The following is a 14,026-nucleotide window of genomic DNA, read 5'->3' on the forward strand; positions in this document are numbered from 1 at the left end:
CAGACAGTACTGAATGACTGATACTCAACTATTCTTCAGTTACTGCCCAAATATTGGAAGTTTCCCTGAACAAATCTTGAATTTAGATCATACTGTTTTCTGAAACTTGGTGGATAGCTACTTTGAATAAGATCCTCAGCTGACCTTCAAAAAGCACTGGAATAGTACTTTAGTGGAGACAGGTCATTTTTTATGGTATTTCAAATAATCCCATTTATTTTAATGTAGCTCTCAAGTGTGCACAAGGAAACACAGGGCAAATATTTTCCTATTAGGAGAACTTACCTCCATCATAGTCTTGGATTCCAATAGCTTTACATCAGAAAACCCATTTCCTAAGGCAGTTGAGATAGTACGGAAAGTTGTCCCATCAAGTCTTTGTCACACTCAGTCACACTCAGATGCAAGAAATTTGCATGTATACATCCACAATCCCTGGTCTCCCACTTAGCTTTAGTAATTCATCTTCAGGAACTGAGTCAGAAGCAGCTAAGCTGGTCCTTCCTTGGATGAGAGACATAGATGTTATCACTAGGTTCATTCTTGAAATCTTTCCAGGTTGGTAAAATCTGCTTCCACAGAAACATCGGTGTAGGTCCTTCTTGGAGAAAGGTCATCTGTGTTTTTATGATATTTCAAGTGTTTGACTGTATTGTTCATAGCATGTGGCCAAAAACATTTATCAACTTGTGGCTGCCATAAAGAACATCTTCAAACATGGCTAAGATGGGCCTGCACTGGAAGCCTGATTATATTTTCACCTCTGGATAATTTTTCCTATCTGCATATTTTAGCCAGCTTTCTTGTTTCTTGTAAAACACAAAAAAGACTTAATTTTCTAGCAAGATAATTACATCAGGAAAAAAATTTTTTAATGTTGTATAACTCATCAGAGTTTATCAGATACCAAAACAAGGCAATTATTTTAAAAACAAAATGTTTTGAGACCATAGAATGAGTTAGAAGGGACTTGAGAAATTATTACCTCATCTCATTTTACAGAGGAAGATGGGGCACAGAGAAATGAATTTGCCCATAAATACACTTAGTGTAGCTTCTTAACTCCCAGTCCTATAAACTATACTAATAGCATAGTTCTTCTCTCTAACATCTATCTGGCTTGGAACTATCCCCTAATTTTTATTTTTCTAAATTCACATTTGTTAGTCATTATTGAGTCTGCAAGCCCTGCAACATTGTGTTCCTTTCAACAAATTTAAGAAAAAACATTAAAGAACTGCTTTAAACCTAATTCTGGGGACAACCTAACAGAGAAAGGATGCAGATACAGCTATTTTATGACTAGTTCAATCTACATAATGCGTGAGATTGTGTTTGTTTTGTAAATAAAGGCTTTTAGGAACCTCAGACTTTACAAGTAGCTTAGGATGACTGCTTATTTAAATTGCTTCTGTGACTCATCCAGAGAACTGGATAAATTACAGAAAGAAAGCTTGGTGGAGCAAATTGTGGGATCATAACATTGGATCATTCCTGCCCCTACCACCACCCTTGAGTCTGATAATTCCTTTGTGACAGCAAGCCCAGAACCCCAAGAGTAACAGGGCAAAAAGGACTGTGCCTTATGATTTCTATGCAAACTTCTTTCTTGTCGTTGTTAAGCAGCTTGTAGTATCTAGAGACAATCTGTTGGTAAAAGAATGGATGCCAATGGCCCACATCACCCCAGGATCTGTAACAACTAGGAACAATTTATCTTTTTCTTGACCTAAGTGAAATGGAGAGACATCTCCTTTAAGAAGTTCCTTCATCTCCATTCTTTTTAGGAGCATGGGATGTATGTGGTACTGGGGGGTGGAAGGTCTTAGTGGGGTGACTTTCCCCATTTGCACAGAAGATCTGAAAGAAAAGGAACATGAAAGGTGAAGAAGAATTTCACTTATGTTCATTTCATCCTATGTACAATAAATTGTAAAGATCAAACACTGGTTATTTGAATCTATAGGTTATCCATGAGAAACTGGATTACCCACAAATAGATGGGGCCCAGAGCCAAAAAAGAATTGTATTCTAGGATTTAATATTTAATTTCACCCACTAGGTTAGGTCTCAGGATGACCTGAAAGGGCAGAAGTTGCCACTATTCCAATGCTAGCAGTGCATGTATTGGGATTATTAAGCAGAGAAGCACCTGGTGACTAATATAACTATTATCTATACTCAGTTAATTCAAACACCTTTACTGGATTTTTGTCTTTGTGACAAAAATACTAAAATGAATATTCTATATGTAAGCATGATTGTTAAATGTATATATCACATATACACTTAAGACATTTAAGTTAAAATCCTACAGCAGACACGCTTCCTAAAAAGAGAGAAATAACCAAGGTTTAAAAACACATGCAACTTCTTCAGGTGACATGTTCTGTACAAGTCTTAGCCAGACAGCAGAGTAATCATCACACTTGTGTACAGGGCAGTTGTGAGAAAGCTGCCTTACAAACCTTAAAAGCACGAAAGTAATGAATTACTATAAAGTTGCCCTGATAAACATTTTACAATAACTAGATCTCACTGTAAAGTCACAATACCCTCCTGTAACATTGTTTATTTTATTGCTCATGACATAGTAAAGCTGCTACAGAAAAAATTAGCTCCTATTACTGTTTTTCCTAACACTTTTAAAAAAATTTATTAATATTTTTAATTTTCAACATCTATTTCCACAAGATCTTGAGTTACAAATTTTCTCCCCATTTCTACCCTTCCCCCACCCCAAGGTGGCATATATACTAATTGCCCCTTTCCCCAGTCTGCCCTCCCTTCTGTCACCCCACTCCCCCCACCCCCACCTTATCCCCCTGCCCCTTACTTCCTTGTAGGGCAAGAGAGATTCCTATATCCCACTGCCTGTATATCTCATTTCCCAGTTGCATGTAAAAACTCTTTTTTTGAACATTTGTTTTTAGAACTTTGAGTTCCAAATTCTCTCCCCTCTTCCTGCCCCATGCACCCTCCTTGAGAGGGCAAGCAATTCAACATAGGCCCCACATGTATCATTATGCAAAACACTTCCATATTAGTCCTGTTGTGAAAAACTATATTTCCCTCCATCCTATCCTGTCCCCCTTTATTCAATTTTCTCCCTTGATCCTGTCCCTGTTCAAAAGTGTTTGCTTTTGATTACCTCCTCCCCCAATCTGCCCTCCCTTCTATCATCCCCTCCTCTTATTTCCCTTCTCCCCTACTTTCCTGTAGGGGAAGATACCCAATTGAGTGTGTTATTTCCTCCATAAGTCAAATCCTATGAGAGCAAGGTTCACTCATTCCCTTTCACCTACCCCCTCTTCTCTTCATTATAACTGCTTATTATTGCCACTTTTATGTGAGATAATTTACCCCATTCTATCTCTCCCTTTCTCCTCCCAATATTTTCTTCTCTCAGCCCTTAATTTTATTTTATTTTTTAGATATCCCTTCATATTCAACTCAGCCTGTGCCTTCTGTCTACATATACGTATATTACCTTCAACTACCCTAATACTGAGAAAGGTCTCATGAGTTACAAATATCATCTTTCCATGTAGCAATGTAAACAAAATAGTTCAACTTTAGTAAGTCCTTTATGATTTCTCTTTCCTGTTTACCTTTTCATGATTCTCTTGATTCTTGTATTTGAAAGTCAAATTTTCTATTCAGCTCTGGTCTTTTCATCAAGAATGCTTGAAAGTCCTCTATTTTACTAAAAATCCATATTTTACCTTTACCAGTTTTGCTGGGTAGGTGATTCTTGGTTTTAACCATAGCTCCTTTGACCTCCAGAATATTATATTCCAAGTCGTTCAATCCCTTAATGTGGAAGCTGCTAGATCTTGTATTATCCTGATTGTGTTTCCACAATACTTGAATTGTTTCTTTCTGGCTGCTTGCAATATTTTCCCCTTGACCTGGGAACTCTGGAATTTGGCTACAATATTCCTAGGACTTTTCTTTTTAGGATCTTTTTCAAGAGGCAAATGGTGGATTCTTTCAATTTCTATTTTACCCTCTGGTTCCAGAATATCAGGGCAGTTTTCCTTGATAATTTCTTTAAAGATGATGTCTAGGCTCTTTTTTGATCATGGGTTTCAGGTAGTCCAATAATTTTTAAATTATCTCTCCTGGATCTATTCTCCAGGTCAGTGGTTTTTCCAATGAGATATTTCACATTGTCTTCCATTTGTCATTCCTTTGGTTCTGTTTTATAATATCTTGATTTCTCATCAAGTCACTAGCTTCCACTTGCTCTATTCTAATATTTAAGGTGCTATTTTCTTCAGTGGTCTTTTGGACCTCCTTTTCCACTTACCTAATTCTGCCTTTTAAGGCATTCTTCTTTGGCTTTTTGGAGCTCTTTTGCCACTTGGGTTAATCTATTTTTAAGGTGCTATTTTCTTCAGTATTTTTGGGGGGTCTCCTTTAGCAAGTCATTGACTTGTTTTTCATGATTTCCTTGCATCATTCTCATTTCTCTTCCCAATTTTTTCTCTACTTCTCTTACTTGATTTTTCAAATCCTTTTTGAGCTCTTCCATAGCCTGAGACCAATTCATATTTTCTTAGAGGCTTTTGATGTAGGATCTTTGACTTTGTTGACTTCTTCTGGCTGTTTGTTTTGATCTTCTTTGTCACAAAAAGAGATTCTACAGTCTGAGTCTGAGTCCTTTTATGCTACTTGCTCATTTTCCCAGATAGTTACTTGACTTTTGAGCTTTTGGTCAGGGTATGACTGCCTTCAGAGTGGAGAGTGCTTTGTCCCAAGCTTCAGGGGTTTTGTGCTGCTGTTTTCAGAGCTACTGCTATTCTGAGGTGGTATGATGCTCCTCTCCTGGCCTATGCTCTAGTCTGTGAGTGCAAGCACTCCTTTCTTCCATTTATGTACCAGGAGGTCTCCCTCTCCACAGTCACCACAAGCTCTGCCACACCAGTGCTCCTCCTCCCCCAAGAACTGCCAACCAGGACTATGACCCAGATCCAAACAAAGCAAGAGAACCCTGCCTCCGTGCCAGCAAAACTCTCTCTACTCTCCCGCTCTGATCTACTGCTTGATTCCTCCTACTGTGTGGGCCTGGGACTCCGGAAGCAGCAGCCACAGGAGCTCTGGAAGCAGCCACCGGAGCTTCTTGCTGCTGCTGTGCCACCTCCACTGCCCCTGAAGGCTGGGTCTGGACCCTGCACTTCTCTCACCCAGATCCGGCAGTTTTCCCACTGACCTGCTCTGTTGTCATTGGCGTTTGTGGGTTGAGAAGTCTGGTAACTGCCACAGTTCAGTGATTCAGGGCCCTTAAGCCTGTTCCACCTGGTGATCTACCCCCAGCCTGGTCTCTTCAGGCACAGCCCAAGCCAGGCTGAGCTCTGCTCCTAGCACAGTGCAATAGATCCTTCCCAGCAACTATCCAGGCCGTTCTGGGCTGGAGATCTGCTTACCTCTGTTACTTCATGGGTTCTGTAGCTCTAGAATTTGTTTAGAGTCATTTTTTACAGGTGTTTGGAGGGGTTTGGGGGAGAGCTTAAGTGAGTCCCTGTTTTCAAGCCACCATCATGGCTCTGCCCACGTTCCTAACACTTTTAACAAAATGGATTAAGATATAAGGCAAGGATATGCTTATAGCATGATTCTGACCATGATAGTGTCATTAGTAAAACAAAACCTCTATGTTATGTCACAAAGCTGATCATATCAGAGGTGAGAAGTAGATGGGTCAAACTATGACTTGAAGTTTAATGGCCTCTAAGTATCAGACTACTACTGTCATATTACTAATTGCATGTGAATACACAGTTTTCATATGAAATTGCCCATGTAACATTATTTTGTGGTTTTTCATGAGCCGTTAATGAACTGGGGAAGGGGGGGGACATGCTTGTTGTAGTAAATACATGGTTTCAATTATGTCCATTAAAAAACCCCACCAAAATTCATCTTCAATAAGGTACAGATAACTTAGCCCCTTAGAACTTAATGGGTTTTTTAACTGTTCTGGTTTCATGGACCCCTTTGGCAGTCAGACTGGGGAAGCCTATGAGCCCCTTCTTAGCATAATGTTTTAAATGCATAAAATTAAGTAAAAGGATTAAAAAGGAAACCAATTATATTGAACTACAGTTATCAAAATATTTTTGAAATAAATTCATAGATCCCAGGTTAAGAATCCTTGCTCTAAGAGTCTAGACTATAAGCTCCTAGAAAATATAGTGCTATATAAGAATAAATTTTACATCTCTTAAAGGAATCTAGTAGTCTGTGTAAAGGGTCTTCCTAACTGGAGATATAAGAAAAAACATCCTGTGATAAAACTGGGTCATTTCACTCAAAGGGAAAACCAAGTTGATGGAATAAACTCAATTCAATGAATATTTATTGAGGGCACAAAAAGTGCATGGATTTAAGCCTTATAATTTACAAAGGTAGAAAAGTGCAACTAATTAGGCGTTTGAAATGGAAAAAACCTGCATATTCATTTACATAAATACAAGTGAATCATTTAATGTTAGGCTCAGATTGATAAAGAATAGATATTATCAGGAGACAAAAAAACAACCATTTTTCCTTCTACTTAAAATAGCTTTGTGCCAAGATGAATTAGCCACTTGCCCTGTGGTGGGAGGCCAAAAGGCCGGAGACACTAGAAGAAAAAGATGTATCTGGAGAGGCACTGTCTTGCCCTTCTTAGAGGGTCCATTCACCCTCAAAGCAGCTAAGAACATAAGAAAATAGATCAACATTATATTGGGAGATTGAGGAGGAATCAATCACAGTTTGAACAAAATACACAACTAAAAGGATATGAGAAAGCAACCAAATTCCTAATTCTGAAGTTTCCAGTACTTGTGATAGCACTTAGAGCCACTTGGAAAGGCTGCTAGAATAGTGCCCCCTTTGAAAAGAGTGGTTTAAAATTAATTTCCAGTGCAACAACTGTGTTTTCAAGTATGGCTCTGGCACAGGTACTTAACCAATATAGAGAAAAAGCAGCAAAGAGGTCAAGTACATAGGATGTAAGAGTGATTTGGCATCTCTAGAATTCCCAGCCAATGTCTTCTTCATCAGTAAGAATATAATTAGGCTCAGTTGAGGTCGACACTGGGGGCACTGCCACTGGCCATTTGCTATAAGCAGGAGGCAGCAAGGAAAGTATTGAATCCTGGGTTTGTTCTTTCATCTGTTAAAAAAAAAAGTAAAACAAGACTCTTGGTACATAAATTCAAAATCTTAGTCATGTTATCAGAATATAAAAATTTTTTGTCAGAAACGACAATGCAATTTTTTTGCCTACACAATGATTTTATAAAACTATTTCTTGTCATTGACCCTAAACCTGTTTTGGTTCTGGTAATCTAATAAGGAAGAAGGCAACATGCCAAAGGGGTAGAGAAGCAGAAGTTCCCAGATTAAGTTTGCTCTCAGCAGTTTCAAGATTCTCTGACCTAAGAGAAATTATGCTTTGTAGCAACTTTTTGGGTCTATGAAGAAAACTAAGTGTTTAAAAAGTAATCCAAATGTTACTTGAAGATATAATTATGTGGTTGTAATTTGTGTGTATGTATATGTGCAGGTGATCGTGGTTTTGTGGATTTTTTTCCCTGCAACTTCAATATCTCAGAAAACCTTTTTAAATTTAACAGCCAAATCAAAGATTATTTATTTAATAACATTATCTTGTTCTTGCCCTTATGCACTTATCTGTTTATAAAGATCCCATCTCCACAATGGACCAGCTCACCTGTCTGAAAAACTCATGTGACAGCAAAGTGCTTGCTGATGGTCTGGAATAGAAAACACAATGATTTATAAAAAAAAAATGTACCTTTCTTTAAAACTGCAAATTCTGAGTTTAATAAATATGTCAGCATTTGGAGCTAAAGTTGTATAGGTTCAAAAAAAAATCACTGCATGAAGATTTCAATAGGGGAAGAAAAAAAATTCCACATGGGTACAAATATGAGTTTTCCCCCTCCCAAACCTGGTGTGTATCAAACCTGCCTGAAGCTTCAGTGCCAAAGGCACAATCTAAGCCCCCTTTGTCTCAGAGAATCACAGGATCACAGGGGTTAGGGATAGAAGCCTTAGAGATGGTTTTCATTTTATGGAGGAAGAAACAGGCTGAGGGAGGATAAGTAACCTGCCCACGGTCATACGGTATCACAGGAAGGAATCAAACTAGGTCTTCTTGCCTTTAGGGCCAACGTAGAAGAAAAAGAAGCAAAGAGGCACAGTCAGGTATATAGAACATATAAAGATTTAGCATCTCTAAAATTTTGGACTCCAAGATTGCTAGGTGGCATGGTGCATGAATTGCTGATATTAGGCATAGGAAGACCTGAGTTTGAATCATACCACCTTGAAAGAACTGAAAATTTACAGGTCCCTAAAAGTATCTCTGAAAATAGCTGCATAAAACCCCTGCAGAATACGCCCTCCACAATGGAAGCAGAATCCTACCTTAACAAAGAGTTAAAAAGTCAAGTAACTGGCTGGGAAAATAAGCAAACAGCAAAAACAAAACAAAACAAAACAAAAAAACTCAGACTACAGAATCTTACTTTGGTAACAAAGAAGATCAAAACATACAATCAGAAGAAGACAACAAAGTCAAAGCTACATCCTACATCCAAAGACTCCAAGAAAAATATGAATTGGTCTTAGGCCACAGAAGAGCTCAGAAAGGATTCTGAAAATCAAGTAAGAGAGACAGAGGAAAAATTGGGAAAAGAAATGAGAGTGATGCAAGAAAACCATGAAAAATGAGTCAAGAGCTTGGTAAAGGAGACCCAAAAAATACAGAAGAAAATAACACTTTAAAAAACAGACTAACCCAAATGGCAAAAAAAAAATCCAAAAAGCCAGTAAGGAGAAGAATGCCTTAAAAAGCAGGATTGGCCAAATGGAAAAGGAGGTCCAAAAGCTCACTGAAGAAAATAATTCCTTAAAAATTAAAATGGAACAAATGGAAGCTAATGATTTAATGAGAAATCAAGAAATTATAAAACAGAACTAAAAGAATGAAAAAATAGAAGACAATGTGAAATATCTCATTGGAAAAACAACTGACCTGGAAAATAGATCCAGGAGAGATAATTTAAAAATTAAAAATTATTGGACTTCCTGAAAGCCATGATCAAAAAAAGAGCCTAGATAACATCTTTCAAGGAATTATCAAGGAACACTGCCCTGATATTTTAGAACCAGAAGGTAAAATAGAAATTGAAAGAATCCACTGATCACTTCATGAAAGAGATCCCAAAAGGAAAACTCCTAGGAATATTGAATCCAAATTCCAGAGTTCCCAGATCAAGGAGAAAATATTGCAAGCAGCCAGAAAGAAACAATTTAAGTATTGTGGAAAGACAATCAGGATAACACAAGATTTAACAGCTTCTACATTAAGGGATCTGAAGGCTTGGAATGTGATATTCCAGAGGTCAAAGGAGCTAGGATTAAAACCAAGAAACACCTATCCAGCATAACTGAGTATAATCCTTCAGGGGGAAAAATTTATATTCAATGAAATAGAGGACTTTCAAGCATTCTTGATGAAAAGACCAGAGCTGAATAGAAAATCTGACTTTCAAATACAAGACTCAAGAAAAAGCATGAAAAGGTAAACAGGAAAGAGAAATCATAAGGGACTTACTAAAGTTGAACCGTTTTGTTTACATTCCTACATGGAAAGATAATATTTGTAACTCATGAGACCTTTCTCAGTATTAGGGTAGTTGGATAGATACATACATTTTGTCTGTGTGTGTGTGTGTGTGTGTGCGTGTGTGTGTGCACATATATTATATATAGACAGAGGGCATAGGGTGAGTTAAATATGAAGAGATGATATCTAAAAATAAAATTAAGGGGTGAGAGGAATGTACTGGGAGAAGGAGAAAGGGAGAGGTAGAATGGAGTAAATCATCTCACATAAAAGAGGCAAGAAAAAGTTTTTTCAGCAGAGGGGAAGAGAGGAGGTAAGAAGGAATGAGTTAATATAAAAAAAAATACCACCATTATCTTTACATAGCACTTTATATTTTTCAAAACATTTTAACATATTATTCTCACTTTATCAACCCAGCTCACCTATGGAAGGCGGGCATAATTATCTCCATTTTACAGCTAAGGAAATTGAGGCTTTAATGAGGTTAAGTGACTTGATAAGTCATGTGAATGGTACGTAGCAAAGCCTGGATTTGAACTCAGTTCTTGTGGCTCCTAGTACAGTAGCTTTTCCATGGCAGCAGAATAATTTGGTTTTATATATTTTTGTGTTGATACTAGATACTGGCTGCTTGGATACAAAAGGTTATATTTAATTAAATTAAAAGTTTGGTTTCTCAGAATAAGGAATCTAAGCTCATCTGAATAGGAAGATCTTCCTGATTTATGCGAAACAAGTATATTTTCTCTTTTAGATACAATCATTATTACCTTTTTTCAGGGTCTTGTTGCAAACATAGTTCAACCAAACTATGGAAAGCAGGAGAAAAAGTTTTTGAGGAAGGAGTCTGCAGTCTGTCACTGGTCACTGTGCGTGTCAGGCTTGAAACTAGCACACTTTCTCCAATTCCAGAGTCTACACCAGAGCGGGAGTTTTTTAATCTGGATTCTGCTTGAAGGGATGCATTTTTATCCAGTGGGCAGGAAGGAGAACCTTTAAGTTTTTGTAACAGCATCTAGGAGAAAGAAAATTTTCACTCAGATAAAATGTTCCTTTTTTAATATTTTATTTTTTCCAATTACATATAAAAACAATTTTTCACATTCGTTTTTATAAAAATTTTGAGTTCCAAAATTTCTCCCTTTTCCCTGACCCCTCCCTGAGATGTCAAACTATCTGATATAGGTTATAAATGTGCAATAATGCAAAACATATTTCCATAGTGGTTATTTTGTGAAACATGGAGCCCTGCCCAAAAAAAATTGTGAAAAAAATAAAGTGAAAAATAGTATGCTTTGTTCTGCATTCAGATGCCATCAGTTCTTTCTCTGGAGGTGGATAGCATTTTTCATTATGAATCCTTTGCAATCATCTTGGATCACTGTATGGCTGAGAATAGCTAAGTCATTCACAGTGGATCACTGCATGATAACTGCTGCTACTATATACAGTGCCCTCCTGGTTCTGCTCATTTCACTTTGCATCAGTTCATACAAGTTTTCCTGGGTTTTTCTGAAAGCATCCTGCTTGTGCTTATAGCACAATAGTATAGTTATCCCTTTTTCTACATTGTGACTTTCCCCACTGTTGTTTGGCTGTATCGTGGGTCAGCATAAGAAATTAAATGGTAATTTTGGGGGAGTTTTGTGGAAGTCGCAGATAACCACACGAAGGGCAACAGACTGCACAGGGCCAATGATCAAATATTTAACCCAAAATTACAGGTACGGTAAAAATTTACAAGGTACAGTAAAAATTTACAATAAGGTATAGTAAAAAGAAAAAATTCAAATTTCTTCTCTAATATGAAGGGAAGGCCAATTACAATCACACACCATAATTTGTTCATCCTATCCCCGACTGATGGACAATCCCTCAATTTTCAATTCTTTGCCACCACAAAAACAGCTGCTATAAATATTTTTTAACAAATCTCTCTGGTATACAGACCTGGTAGTAGTATTATTGGGTCAAAGGGTATTCACAGATTTATATGCCTTTGGGCATAGTTCCAAATTGCTCTCCAGAGTGGCTGGATTAGTTCACAATTTCACCAGCAGTGCATTAGTGTCCCAATTTTCCCACACCCCCTTCAATATTTATCATTTCCCTTTTCTGTTATATTATAACCAATCTGATAGGTACAAGACTGCACCTCAGAGTTGTTTTAATTTGCATATCTCTAATCAAGAGTGATTTAGAGATTTTTCTTCATATGACTATAGACATCTTTGATTTCTTCATCTGAAAACTTCATATCCTTTGACCATTTATCAATTGGAGAATGACATGTATCTTATAAATCTGACTCAGTTTCCCTATATAATTGAAAAATGAGGCCTTTATCAGAGACACTTGCTGTAAAAATTTTCCCCAGCTTTCTGCTTGCCTTCTAATTTTGGCTGCATTGGTTTTGTTTGTGCAAACCCTTTTTAATTTAACAATCAAAAACATTCATTTTACATCTCACAACACTCTCTATCTCTTGTTTGGTCATAAATTCTTCTCTTCTTCAAAGATCTGACAAGTAAAATTTTCAATGCTCTATAATTTGCTTATTATCACGTTTTATATCTAAATCATGCACCCATTTTGACCTTGTCTTGGTATACAGTGTAAGATGTTAATCTGTACCTAATTTCTGCCAGTTTTCCCAGCAGTTTTTTTTTATCAAATAGTAAGTTCTTGTCCCAAAATCTTGGATCTTTGGGGTTATCAAACACTAGATTACTATGGTCATTTACTACAATGTATTGTGTATCTAATCTATTCCACTGATCTACCACTCTATTTCTTAGCCAATACCAGATTGTTTTGATGATTATCACTTTATAATAGTTTGAGATCTGGTGTGGCTAGGGTGCCTTCTTTCACTTTTCCCCCCATTAATTCCTTTAATATTCTTGCCTTTTTGTTCTTCCAGATGAATTCTATTATTGTCTTTTCTAGCTCTATAAAATAAATTTTTGGTAGTTTAATTGGTATGACACCAAATAAATAAATTAATTTAGGTAGAACTGTCATTTTTATTATATTGGCTCAGCCCATTCATGAGAAATTAATATTTTACCAATTGTTCAGATCTGACTTTGCACGAAAAGTGTCTTGTAATTGTGTTCAAATAGTTCCTGGGTTTTTCTCGGCAGGTAGACTCCCAAGTATTGTATATTGTCTAGAGTTATTTTATATGGAATTTCTCTATCTCTTGTTGCTGGACTTTGTAATATTGAGAAGTGCTGATAGTTTACATGGGTTTATTTTATGTCCTGCAACCTTGTTAAAACTGTTAATTATTTTAACTAGTTTTTTAGTTGGCTAAGTATTCCATCATATCATTTGCATAGTGATAATTCATTACCTTACTGCCTATTCAAAGTCCTTCAATTTCTTTTTCTTTTCTTATTGCTAGAGATAGCATTTCTAGTACAATATTGAATAATAGTGGTGCTAGTGGGCAGCCTTGCTTTACCCCTGATCTTACTGGGAAGGCTTCTAGCTTATCTCTATTACAGATAATGTTTGCTGATGGTTTTAGATAGATATCATTTCTCATTTTAAGGAAAGTTCCATTTATTCCTATGCTTTCTCATGTTTTTAATAGGAGTGACTATTGTATTTTGTCAAAAGCTTTTTCTACATCAACTGAGGTAATCATATGATTTCCATTGGTTTTGTTTTTGATAGTCAATTACACTGAGTCTTCCAAATATTGAACTAGCCCAGCATTCCTGGTAAAAATCCCACCCAGTCACAGAGTATGATCACTGTGATATGTTATTGTAATCTCCTTGTTGGCATTTTATTTACAATTTTTGTATCAATATTCACTAGGGAAGTTGGTCTATAGCTTTCTTTCTCTGTTTTTGCTCTTCCTGGTTTAAGTATCTGCACCATATCTGTGTTGTAAAAGGAACTTGAAAGGACTTCTTTGCCTATTTTCCTAAACAGTTTACATAATGTTGGAATTAATTGTTTTTAAATATTTGATAGAATTCACTTGTGAATCCATCTGGTTTGGGAAATTTTTTCTCAGCAAGTTCATCGATGGCTTGTTCGATTTCTTTCTCTAAGACAGGTTATTTAAGTAATCTATTTCCTCTTCTGTTAATCTGGGCAATTTATATTTTGTACATATCCATTTCACTTAAATCGTCAGATTTATTGGCATGTAATTGGGCAAAACAACTCCGAATGAGTGCTTTAATTTCATCTTCATTCGTAGTAAACTCATTTTTGATAGCAGTAATTTGGTTTCTTTTCTTTTTAATCAAATTATTCAATGGTTTGTTTATATTGTGTTTTTTCCCCATAAAAACCAGCTCCTAGCTTTATTTATTAGTTTAATGTTTTCTTACTTTCAATTTTAGTAAGGTC

The 14,026-nt window shown here is 36.6% G+C and overlaps 1 protein-coding gene across 4 annotated transcripts in view; it reads right to left on the bottom strand.

Moving 5' to 3' along the window:
- Window positions 1-6,332: 6,332 nt before the first annotated feature.
- STRADB (STE20 related adaptor beta) overlaps window positions 6,333-14,026 on the bottom strand; it is a 54,203-nt gene continuing 46,509 nt past the window's right edge. For 2 of the 4 annotated variants that reach the window (XM_036753965.1, XM_036753966.1), the window contains exons 11-13: window positions 10,423-10,667; window positions 7,727-7,769; window positions 6,333-7,165 (exon numbers count right to left, since the gene is read on the bottom strand). In XM_036753965.1, the coding sequence (XP_036609860.1) occupies window positions 7,022-7,165; window positions 7,727-7,769; window positions 10,423-10,667 (432 nt within the window). In that variant the 3' untranslated portion in view covers window positions 6,333-7,021. The remainder of the gene's footprint in view (window positions 7,166-7,726; window positions 7,770-10,422; window positions 10,668-14,026) is intronic. The other 2 variants (XM_036753967.1, XM_036753968.1) reach the window with 1 other exon arrangement.

This window comes from Trichosurus vulpecula, chromosome 4, assembly GCF_011100635.1.
Source record: "Trichosurus vulpecula isolate mTriVul1 chromosome 4, mTriVul1.pri, whole genome shotgun sequence".
NCBI classification, from domain to species: Eukaryota; Metazoa; Chordata; class Mammalia; order Diprotodontia; family Phalangeridae; genus Trichosurus; species Trichosurus vulpecula.